This window comes from Mesoplodon mirus (genome assembly GCF_964341445.2).
Source record: "Mesoplodon mirus genome assembly, chromosome: 3".
In the NCBI taxonomy this organism is placed as follows: Eukaryota; Metazoa; Chordata; class Mammalia; order Artiodactyla; family Ziphiidae; genus Mesoplodon; species Mesoplodon mirus.
Window position 1 is genome coordinate 163,040,951 of NC_138978.1, and position 12,607 is coordinate 163,053,557.

The 12,607-nt window shown below is 38.9% G+C and overlaps 1 protein-coding gene across 7 annotated transcripts in view; it reads right to left on the reverse strand.

Annotated features, from left to right (window-relative positions):
- AXDND1 (axonemal dynein light chain domain containing 1) overlaps positions 1–12,607 on the reverse strand; it is a 76,808-nt gene that overhangs the window by 54,871 nt on the left and 9,330 nt on the right. For all 7 annotated transcript variants that reach the window (XR_014293571.1, XM_082616080.1, XM_082616083.1 and 4 more), the window contains 2 exons: positions 11,361–11,463; positions 9,748–9,869 (listed from right to left, as the gene is read on the reverse strand). Coding sequence is in view for 6 of the 7 variants with exons in the window: in XM_082616080.1 (XP_082472206.1) it covers positions 9,748–9,869; positions 11,361–11,463 (225 nt within the window). In the remaining variant the exon portion in view is untranslated. The remainder of the gene's footprint in view (positions 1–9,747; positions 9,870–11,360; positions 11,464–12,607) is intronic.

A 12,607-nucleotide genomic window follows, 5' to 3' on the forward strand; every position in this document is an offset into this window, starting at 1 on the left:
CACCCTCCCACCCCATGTCCTCAAGTCCATTCTCTATGTCTACCTCTTTATTCCTGCCCTGCAACTAGGTTCATCAGTACTTTTTTTTTTTTTAGATTCCATATATATGCGTTAGTGTACGGTATTTGTTTTTCACTTTCTGACTTACTTCACTCTGTGCAAGAGACTCTAGGTCCATCCACCTGAATATAAATAATTCAATTTCATTTCTTTTTATGGCTGAGTAATATGCATTGTATATATGTGCCACATCTTTATCCATTCATCTGTCGATAGACATTTCAGTTGGTTCCATGTCCTGGCTATTGTAAATAGCGATGCAATGAACATTGTGGTACATTCTTTTTGAATTATGGTTTTCTCAGGGTATATGCCCACTAGTGGGATTGCTGGGTCATATGGTAGTTCTATTTTTAGTTTTTTAAGGAACTTCCATACTGTTTTCCATAGTGGTTGTATCAATTCACATTCCCACCAACAGTGCAGGAGGGTTCCCTTTTCACCACACCCTTTCCGGCATTTATTGTTTCTAGATTTTTTGATAATGGTCATTCTGACCAGCGCAAGGTGATACCTCATTGTAGTTTTGATTTGCATTTCCTAATAATTAGTGATGCTGAGCATCTTTTCATGTGCCTCTTGGCCATCTGTATGTCTTCCTTGGTGAAATTTCTATTTAGAACTTCTGTCCATTTTTTAACTGAATTGTCTGTTTTTTTGATATTGAGCTCCATGAACTGTTTGTATATTTTGGAGATTAATCCTTTGTCTGTTGTTTCATTTGCAAATATTTTCTCCCACTCTGAGGGTCGTCTTTTTGTCTTGTTTATGGTTTCCTTTGCTGTGCAAAAGCTTTTAAGTTTAATTAAGTGCCATTTATTTATTTTTATTTTTATTTCCATTACTCTAGGAGGTGGGTCAAAAAAGATCTTGCTGTGGTTTATGTCAGAGTGTTTTTCCTATGTTTTCCTCTAAGAGTTTTACACTGTCTCGTCTTACATTTAAGTCTTTAATCCATTTGGATTTTATTTTTGTGTATGGTGTTAGGTGGTGTTCTAATTTCATTATTTTACATGTAGCTGTCCAGTTTCCCCAGCACCACTTATTGAAGAACTGTCTTTTCTCCATTGTAAGTTCTTGCCTCCTTTGTCATAAACTAGGTGCCCATATATGTGTGGGTTTATCTCTGGGCACTCTATCCTGTACCACTGATCTATATTTCTGTTTTTGTGCCAGTACCACACTGTCTTAATTACTGTAGCTTTGTGGTATAGTTTGAAATAGGGGAGCTTGATTCCTCCAACTCCGTTTTTCTTTCCCAAGATTGCCTTGGCTATTCAGGGTCTTTTGTGTTCCTATACAAATTGTAAGATATTTTTGTTCTAATTCTGTGAAGAATGCCATTGGTAGTTTGATAGGGACTGCACTAAATCTGTAGATTGCTTTGGGTAGTACAGTCATTTTCACAATATTGATTCTTCCAATCCAAGAACATGGTATATTTCTCCATCCGTTTATGTCATCTTTGATTGCTTTCATTGGAGTTTTATAGTTTTCTGAGTACAAGTGTTTCTCCACCTTAGGCAGGTTTATTCCTAGGTACTTTATTCTTTTCATTGCAGTGGTAAATGGGAGTGTTTCCTTAATTTCTCTTTCTTATTTTTTGTTGTTGGTATATAGGAAAGCCAGAGATTTCCGTGCATTAATTTTGTATCCTGCAACTTTACCAAATTCATTGATAAGTTCTAGTCGTTTTCTGGTGGCATCTTTAGGATTGTCTATGTATAGTATCACGTCATCGGCAAAGAGTGAGTTTTACTTCTTCTTTTCCCATTAGTATTCCTTTTATTTCTTTTTCCTCTCTGATTGCTGTGGCTAGGACTTCCAAAACTATGTTGAATAAGAGTGGCGAGAGTGGTCGTCCTTGTCTTGTTCCTGATCTTAGTGGAGATGCTTTCAGTTTTTCACCATTGCGTATGACGCTTGCTGTGGGTTTCTCATATATGGCCTTTATTATGTTGAGGTAGGTTCCCTCTCTGCCCACTTTCTGGTGAATTTTTATCATAAATGGGTGTTGAATTTTGTCAGAAGCTTTTTCTGCATCTAGTGAGAGGATCATATGGTTTTTTGGGTTTTTTTTTTTGCGGTATGCGGGCCTCTCACTGTTGTGGCCTCTTCCGTTGCGGAGCACAGGCTCCGGACGCGCAGGCTCAGCGGCCATGGCTCACGGGCCCAGTCGCTCCGCGGCATGTGGGATCTTCCCAGACCGGGGAACAAACCCGTGTCCCCTGCATCGGCAGGCGGACTCTCAACCACTGTGCCACCAGGGAAGCCCCTCATATGGTTTTTTTATTCCTTAATTTGTTAATGTGGTGTATCACATTGATTGATTTGTGTATATTGAAGAATCCTTGCATTCCTGGAATAAACCCCACTTGATCATGGTGTATGATCCTTTTAATGTGCTGTTGGATTCCATTTGCTAGTATTTTGTTCAGGATTTTTGCATCTATGTTCATCAGTGGTATTGGTCTATAATTTTCTTTTTTTGTGGTATCTTTGTCTGGTTTTGGTATCAGGGTGATGGTGGCTTCGTAGAATGAATTTGGGAGTGTTTCTCCTTCTGCAATTTTTTGGAACAGTTTGAGAAGGATCAGTGTTAGCTTTTCTCTAAATGTTTGATAGATTTCACCTGTGAAGCCAACTGGTCCTGCACTTCTGTTTATTGGAAGATTTAAAATTATGATTTCAATTTCATTACTTGTGATAGGTCTGTTTTTATTTTCTAATTCTTCCTGGTTCAGTCTTGGAAAATTGTACCTTTCCAAGACTTTGTCCATTTCTTCATGGCTGTCCATTTTATTGGCACACAGTTGTTTGGAGTAGTCTCTTATAATCCTTTATTTCTGCAGTGTCAGTTGTGATTTCTCCTTTTTCATTTCAAATATTATTGATTTGCATCCTCCCCCTTTTTTTCTTGATGAGTCTGGCTAAGGGATTATCAATTTGGTTTATATTCTCAAAGAACCAGCTTTTAGTTTTATTGCTTTGTTATTGTTTTCTTCATTTCTATTTCATTTATTTCTGCTCTGATCTTTATGATTCCTTTCCTTCTACTGACTTTGGGTTTTCTTTGTTCTTCTTTCTCTAGTTGTTTTAAGGGTAGGGTTAGATTGTTTACTTCAGATTTTTCTTGTTTCTTGAGGTGAGATTGATTCTTCCCTCTTAGAACTGCTTCCGCTGCATCCCATGGGTTTTCGGTTGTTGTGTTTTCATTGTCATTTTTTTCTATGTATTTTTTAATTTTTTCTTTGATTTCTTCAGTGATCTCTTGGTTATTTAGTAGCACACTGTTTAGCCTCCATGTATTTGTGTTTTTTACAGTTTCTTTCCTGTAACTGATTTCCAATCTCATAGTGTTGTGGTCAGAAAAGATGCTTGATACGACATCAATTTTCTTAAATTTTCTAAGGTGTGATTTGTGTCCCAAGATGTGATCTATCCTGGAGAATGTTCCATGTGCACTTGAGAAGAAAGTGTACTCTGCCACTTTTGGGTGGAATGTTCTATAAATATCAATTAAATCTATCTGGTCTATTGTGTCATTTAAAGCTTGTATTTCCTTATTTACTTTCTGCTTGGATGATCTGTCCATTGGTGTAAGTCGGGTGTTAAAGTCCCCTACTATTATTGTGTTACTGTCGATTTCTCCTTTCATGGTTGTTAGCATTTGCCTTATGTATTGAGGTGCTCCTATGTTGGGTGCATAAACATTGATAATTGTTATATCTTCTTCTTGGATTTATCCTTTGCTCATTATGTAGTGTCCCTCCTTGTCTCTCGTAACAGCCTTTATTTTAAAGTCTATTTTACCTGATATGAGTATTGCTTTCTTTTGATTTCCATTTGCATGCAATATCTTTTTCCATCTCTTCACTTTCAGTCTGTATGTGTCCCTAGGTCTGAAGTGGGTCTCTTGTAGACAGCATATATATGGCTCTTGTCTTTGTATCTATTCAGCCAGTCTGTGTCTTTTGGTTGGGGCATTTAATCCATTTACATTCAAGGTTATTATTGATATGTATGTTCCCATTACCATTTTCTTAATTGTTTGGGGTTTTTTTTTGTGTGTCTTTTTCTTCTCTTTTTCTTCTCTTGTGTTTCCTGCCTAGAGAAGTTTCTTTAGCATTTGTTTTAAAGCTGGTTTGGTGGTACTGAATTCTCTTAGCTTTTGCTTGTCTGAAAAGCTTTTGACTTCTCCATCAAATCTGAGAGATCCTTGCTGGGTACAGTAATCTTGGTTGTAGGTTTTTCTTTCATCACTTTAAGTATATCCTGCCACTCCCTTCTGGCCTGCAGAGTTTCCACTGAAAAATCAGCTGATAACCTTGTAGGGATTCCTTTGTATGTTATTTTTTGTCTTTCCCTTGCTGCTTTTAATATTTTTTCTTTGAATTTAATTTTTGTTAGTTTGATTAATATGTGTCTTGGTGTGTTTTTCCTAGGGTTTATCCTGTATGGGACTCTCTGTGCTTCCTAGACCTGGGTGACTATTTCCTTTCCCATGTTATGGAAGTTTTCGACTATAATCTCTTCAAATATTTTCTCAGATACTTTCTTTTTCTCTTCTTCTGGGAACCCTATAATTTGAATGTTGGTGTGTTTAGTGTTGTCCCAGAGTTCTCTCAGATTGTCTTCAATTCTTTTCATTCTTTTTTCTTTATTCTGCTCCTCGGTAGTTATTTCCACCATTTTGTCTTCCAGCTCACTTACTCGTTCTTCTGCCTCAGTTATTCTGCTATTGATTCCTTCTAGTGTATTTTTCATTTCAGTTATTGTGTTGTTCATCTTTCTTTGTTTGTTCTTTAGTTCTTCTAGTTCTTTGTTAAACATCTCTTGTATTTTCTCAATCCATGCCGCCATTCTATTTCCGAGATTCTGGATCATCTTTACTATGATTACTCTGAATTCTTTTTCAGGTAGATTGCCTATTTCCTCTTCATTTATTTGGTCTTCTAGGTTTTTACCTTGCTCCTTCATCTGTGACATATTTTTTTGCCATCTCATTTTGTGTGTGTGTGTGGGGGGGGGGATTGTGTTCTTGTCTTACTGGTTGTTTGGCCCGAGGCTTCCAACACTGGAGTTTGTAGGCTATTGGGTAGAGCTGTGTCTTGGTGCTGAGATGAGGAACTCCATGAGACCTCACTCTGATGAATATTCCCTGGGGTCTAAGTTTCTCTGTTAGTCCAGTGGTTTGGACTTGGAGCTCCCACTGCAGGAGCTTCAGCCCAACTTCTGGCTCATGAACCAAGATCCCACAAGCCGCATGGGGCAGCAAAAAAAACCAATAACAAAGTAAAAAATAAAATTGGACTAGGAAACTAACAGATATGCTAGAAAGAATATAACAATTAAAATATAGGTGAATCAACAACCAGAAGGTACATCAGTACCACAATAGGAAAAAAGGGGAGGAGGGAAAAGGAAAAAAAAGGGTGGGGAAGGCCTTGGCTGTGGAGGGCGGGGCCTAAGCAAGGGTGAGGTTTGGGTGGTGGGTGGGGCCAATGCTCCGGACCCACAGGGCTGTAAAAGGCCCTGGGGGTGTGGGGGTGGGGCTTAGGCTCAAGGAACAGAAGGGGCCCAGGCATGCCCCCCACCCCCGGTCTCAGAGGGCAGGGGACCTCACCTGGGAGCCCAGGAGGCTTCCTGGGCTTGAGTGGATGGGGCAAACGCCCTCCTCTCCTCTCTTGCTCCTCCAGCCTGGGAGGGCCCCTCCTGCCTGCCTCTCCTGATCTCCTCTGCCTCCTTCCTACACCTCCAGGACCAATGCAGCTGGTGGGGGCGGAGGGGGGAGCCTTAGAGGGCAGGGGACCCGCCTGGGAGCTCAGCAGTTTCCCCAGGCCTGAGTGGGCAGGGCAAATGCCCTCCACTCCTCTCTCGCTCCTCCTGGAGGGCCCCTCCCGCCTGCCTCTCCTGATCTCCCCTGCCTCAGCGTCACCGATCCTGTCTGGCCTCCACTTCTCCTCCCCCCTCAGTCCCCCTATGTCCTACCAGTTCACTTTGGGGTTCTTCCGTCTCCTTAGGCATCAGAGTCCCCCCACCAGCTGGCACCCTAGTTGTGGGGAGATGCTAACTCCACATCTTCCCACACCGCCATCCTGACTTCACCCCTTGATAATTTCTTATAAGAATAAACTTAAACCGGGACTTCCCTGGTGGTACAGTGGTAAAGACTCTGTGCTTCCACTGCAGGGGGCATAGGTCCGATCCCTGGATGGGGAATTAAGATACTGCATGCCGTGAGGCATGGCCAATAAATAAATAAATAGATAAACTTAAACTTACTTTATGATGTTTTGTACAACATGGGGAGTATAGCCAATATTTTTTAATAAGTATAAATGGAAAGTAATCTTTAAATTTTGTGTAAAAATAAACAATTTTTGAAAATAATTTAAAAAACCAAACTTATGAACTAGCAATCCCATTCCTACATATTTACCCAAGAAATGAAAGCACATGTTCACAGAAAGATTCTTACAAGAATGTTCACAGTAGCTTTATTCATAATAGCCCGAAACTGGAAACAGTGCCCATCAATAGGAAAACAGATAAACTGCTTTTTGTTCCATTCATACAATGGAATACCACTCAGCAATAAAAAAGAACAAACTACCCATATATGCACAATGTGGATGAATTTCAAAAACATGCTATGTGAAAGAAGCCTTACATAAAAGAGTATATACTGTATGATCCCATTTGTATGAAGCTCCTAAATAGGCAAAACTAATCTAAGATTCAAAGATGTCAGAACTTCTGGAGAAGGAGGGGTGGGCATTTCCAGGGAAAGAGCATTAAGGAACTTTGTGAGGTGACCATAATACCCTATATCTTGATAAGGGTTTGGGTTATTTAAGTGTGTGTATCTGTCAAAAGTCAACAAATGCAGACAAGATTTGTTCATTTTATTATATGTGAATTTTACTTAAAAGGAAAAAAAGGCAAATAAATAATGAACTCTGATTAATGACAGACACACTGGAAGTATTTGAGGGAAATACACTGATGTCTGCATTTTACTTTGAAGTACACGAAGTTGGTGGATAAACAGAAGCATGGCTAGATGGATAGACAAGCAATAAAGCGAGAACAGTATAATGTTAATGGCAGAATCTAGATATATGTGTGCTTACAGTAAAATTCTTTCAATTTTTATGTGGGTATTTGGAAATTCCCTTAATAAAATATTGGGAAAAATAAAAATAACAATAACTGAAAAATGTCAGATGCCTACATCCAAAGACATTTATAGTGTCAACCAAAAATAATTACTGCAGTAGCCCTATTTCTGTGTAATCTGAGTCTTATTCAGCTTATAACCAATCTGTCATTCTTCCCTCTATAAAGAATGGTTATTATGAACCTCTGTTTCATATGAAACCCTCCTTCTACAGTAACAGGCCTAAGAGACATGTGCATGAAAAGCAGAGACACACACAAGCTGCTCAGAAAGACACAAAGCAGTGGTGCAGTGGATAAGAATTTGCCTGCCAATGCAGGGGACATGTGTTCAATCCCTGGTCCAGGAAGATCCCACATGCCATGGAGCAACTAAGCCCATATGCCACAACTACTGAGCCTGCGCTCTAGAGCGTGAGAGTCACAACTACTAAAGCCTGTGTGCCTAGAGCCCGTGCTCTGCAACAAGAGAAGCCACCGCAATGAGAAGCCTGTGCACCACAACCAAGAGTAGCCCCTGCTCTCCGCAACTAGAGGAAGCCCGGGCACAGCAACAAAGGCCCAACGCAACCAGAAAAAAAAGAAAAAAAAAGACAGAGCAGCAAACTATAGTGACAAGCAAATGGGGCTGATATAGAGTATTTCCAGGGCATGCACGGTGTTACCATTTACTGGGGACATCTACTGGATCCTCACAACAATCTTGTGAAACAGGGAGGACTTTATAAGATACCAGGCTCAGGACAACAGAAGTCTTCCTCATTGAAGGTAGGCCCTAGACCTTCAAAGAGCTCCTAACACAATAAAATGCCGGACACTAGATCATTCTGGACCTACTGAATGTTTCACCATTTCACAAACACATCATGAATGTTTGCAGCAACCACCCTGAAACCTCATTGCTTCTCCCCACGTACTCTCTATTCTTAAACTCCAACTCTACCCCATTCTAAAACCTTTGCTTTGAAACCCTATTCTGATCCTAACTCTGGCACTTTGGAGTTAGTATTTTTGTCTCCCTAGTGTCTGGCTCAATTTTTCTTAAAGAAATTTGGCTTTGACTTGCCTGCCTATCTCTTTCTGTCTAGACTTCCTGGAATAGGGCCCCACCCTATTTTGGCCCCTAGAAGCTAACTCCTGAAATCAGCTGGAAGAGTCCCACTCACACCAATTCCTAATTAAAGGAAGGTTTGGATACACAGTTAGTTATCTACTTCCTCTGCAATGATTCCTCATCTATCTCTCCTGGCTTTGTTCTTAGTGTGACAACTGAGCATTTAGTTGTCCCTATCCTCATTCTAATTGGGCATTCTGCAGCTCTTGATGGTGTTCCAACAACTTACTCCTTAGTATCTATTCTTGACCAGTCTCCTATTAATGGCTTTGCTCCTAGTTTCTCAGCACCATCAGATAGGCAGACTCTGTTTCCACAAATCAGATAGTGGCAAATAGGGCAAGTTTATATTATTAATTCCCATTCAGGAGAAACAGATATTCAGAGAAATCTAATAATTTGCCTATGGTTTCATGGCAAGGAAGCTGCAGATGTGTAATTTGAACCCAGTATTCTAATTCTACTATTCCTTTCTGCTTTTGGAAAGTGCCACAGTCATAAGGGGAAGAATTATAATAATAATAGTTATCATCATCATCTACAGTAATCATTGTATTGAGCACCTACTTCTGTGCTTGCATTATTCTATGAAGCATCTTAATGCCTGACACAGAGTAGAAGCTCAGTAAATGTCATTTATGAATGAAAAATTTTCACATAGTGGGACTTCCCTGGTGGTGCAGTGGTTAAGAATCTTCCTGTTAATGCAGGGGACGTGGGTTCGACCCCTGGTCCGGGAAGATCCCACATGCCACCAAGCAGCTAAGCCTGTGCGCCACAACTACTGAGCCTGTGCTCTAGAGCCCACGAGCCACAACTACTGAAGCCCACGTGCCTAGAGCCCATGCTCCACAACAAGAGAAGCCACCGCAGTGAGAAGCCCATGCACCACAATGAAGAGTAGGCCCCACTCACCACAACTAGAGAAAAAGCCTGCACGTGGCAATGAAGACCCAATGCAGCCCAAAATTAATTAATTAATTAATTAATTAATTAATTAATTTTTTAGAAGAAAAATTTTCACATAGTTATTGTCTTCATTTACAAATAAGCAAACTAAGGGGTAGACTTTTACCAAGGTCACACACCTAGATGATGATTTAAAATCAGACTGGTCTGTCTCCAGAATCTATACTTTCTCTACTTTTTCATGTAGCACTTCACTCCCAATCATAAAAGAATATGGTGTCAAACATCCCAACAGAAATCACCTTAAGGAAGTTCTCAACTAATATATTTTTACTATAGAAAATATAATAGAAATGCACTTAGGTCCCTTATTATCAATAGAGTAGAGAAGTTAATTTTGTGATTTTCTTAAAAGCAGATATAAATATAATTCTAATATAAAATTCAGGAGGAAACTGGGGTACTCCAATAATAGCTCTAACCTGATTTTGGATAGTAGCTCTCCTCTATCTGCACAGTCCACACTGACTTGTCGAATAAGTTCATGAAATACTGTATTATAAATGGTCTGTTCCTTCTTCAATATATGAAGTAGTTTGTGCATCTGGCAAAAGATAAGTAAGATAATCAGTATTTATTACAGTCTTGCCAGTAAAAAACATCTTAGGAGGTAAGCACTCAATGTGAATAAGTTTTAGAAACACCTTGATTAATTTGTTCACTTACATTTTCCTTTATAAACATATATTAAAAAATGATATATTTTTAAAAAATCTATGTCTAGGGCCTCCCTGGTGGCGCAGTGGTTGAGAGTCTGCCTGCCGATGCAGGGGATACGGGTTCGTGCCCCGGTCTGGGAGGATCCCATATGCTGCGGAGCGGCTGGGCCCGTGAGCCATGGCCGCTGAGCCTGCGCATCCGGAGCCTGTGCTCCGCAACGGGAGAGGCCACAACAGTGAGAGGCCCGCGTACGGGAAAAAAAAAAAAAAAAAAAAAAAAAAAAAATCTATGTCTAATCATGCACCTCTTTATATGATGCACTGAGAAAGTCACAATATCACCACTATGTTATACCTGCCAAAAATACAAAAGCTGAACTGAATAAGTACACATCAGACAAACCAAAATTAAGGAACATTCTATAGATATCGAGGTCAAGAAAAACAAAGAACAGTTTCAGGTTATAGCTGTCTAAAGGAACATGACAACTAAAAGCACTGTGTGATCCTAGGATCCCTAAATGGAGGGGAAAATAGCTATAAAAGCCATTACAGGGACAATTAATAAAATTTGAAACTTGAATATGAACTATATTAGATAATACTATCATATCAATGTTAAATTTCCTGATTTTGATAACTATATTATGGATATATAAGAGATTGTCCTTATTTATAGGAAATATACCCTAAAATGTTTGGTGATAAAGAGGCATGAGGTTGCCAGCTTACTCTAAAATGGTTCAGAAAAAAACCATACACATAGAGATACACAGAGAGGGAAAGAGAATGACAAAGCCAATAGGGCACAGTGTAAACAATTACCAAACCTGGGTAAAGGTTACATAGGAGTGCCTTATATTGAACTTGTCTATAAGTTTCAAATTCTATAAAAATAAAAACTTATAAAACAAAAGAGAAATAGCCCCATAAAGAAAAACATCTGTATCTATGTAAGACTGAAAGAGCTCTTTCATTAGGTGCAAAATAAAAATTATAAGTGATAAGAAAGCATGGTTTAATTGGCAGTGTTTTTAGTGGTACATAAAATAATAAGGGTTTTATAATCAGTGGTGCCTTATATTCAATTAAATACAATAATAATGACTAAAAATTAGTTATACAATGTTTACCACATGCCAAGCACTGTCCTAAGCAATCTACATTCATTATGTCATTTAATCTCTACAACAACCCTATAGGTAAATAATATTATTATCTGTAATTTACAGATAAGGAAATCAAGGCACAAATACATTAAATGACCTGCCCAAGGTCATCAGCTAATAAACGGCAGGGTCGGGAGTCCAATGCAAGCATTCTACCTCCAGAGTGCATGCTCTTAACCACTGGTTTACATTGATCTTTGTAATTACCTTGGTTGGCCCTGTATATGCCTGATTTTCCACACCAGCCCTCTCTAGCATAGTATCCATCACATCATTCAGCTGGACCACTTCTACTCTTTTATTAGGTTTCCTAAAAGATTAAGATGGCAGACATATATAATTAGTGTTACAATAGGTCATGCTCAGATGGCAAAAGGAACATAATATGTATAAAGAAAATGTACATACTATGGAATATTAATGGTATTTTAAAGCATTATATCTATATGTACAATACTAATCTAGTGGGATATCAATAATACAGTAATACAAAAACAAACCAAAACAAAAACCAACAAAAATGCAAATAGTATGATCTTCTTTTTCATAAAAGAAAATAATGTTTCACCTCCCAAAAAAACTCTATACCCCTATTGTGTAAGATTGTAAGAACACAGAAAAATGTGGAGTAATAAACACCAAGCTGCTAAGATCCGCTACTTCACAATATAAAAGAAAAGGGACAAGGGATAGATAAGAAAAAAAGCCTATAGCAAAATGGAGAAACCCTAATGGTTAAATTTAGAATATAAAAGTATTTTATATATGATCCAGCAATCCCACTTGAAATCAGGATCTCGAAGAAAGGGACTTCCCCGGCAGTCCAGGGGTTAAGAATCCATGCTTCCACTGCAGAGGGCACGGATTTGATCCCTGCAGGGGACTATGATACTGCATGCCGCATGGTGTGGCCAAAAGAAAAAAAAAAGGATCTTGAAGAGACATTAACACTCCCATGTTCATTGAAGCACTATTCACAATAGCCAAGATGTGGAAACCACCTAAATGTCCATCGATGAATGGATAAAGAAAATGTGGTGTGTGTGTGTATACATATATATATGTATACACACACACACACATACATACACACATACTGGAATATTGTTCAGCCTTAAAAAAAGAAGGAAATTCTGCAATATGCAACAACATGAATGTCCCTAGAGGACATTATGCTAAGTGAAATAAGCCAGTCATAGAAAAACAAATACTGTGTGATTCCACTTACATGGGGTATGTAAAATAGTCAAACTCATAGAATCAGAAAGTGGAATGGTGGTTTGCAGGGGCTGAGGGGAGAAGGAAATGGAAAGTTGCTCATCAATGGGCATAATATTTCAGTTATGCAAGGTTCTACAGTTCTGCTGTACAACACTGTGCCTATAATTACAATATTGTATTGCACACTTAAAATTTTATTAAGAGGGTAGATCTCATGTTAAGTATTCTTACCA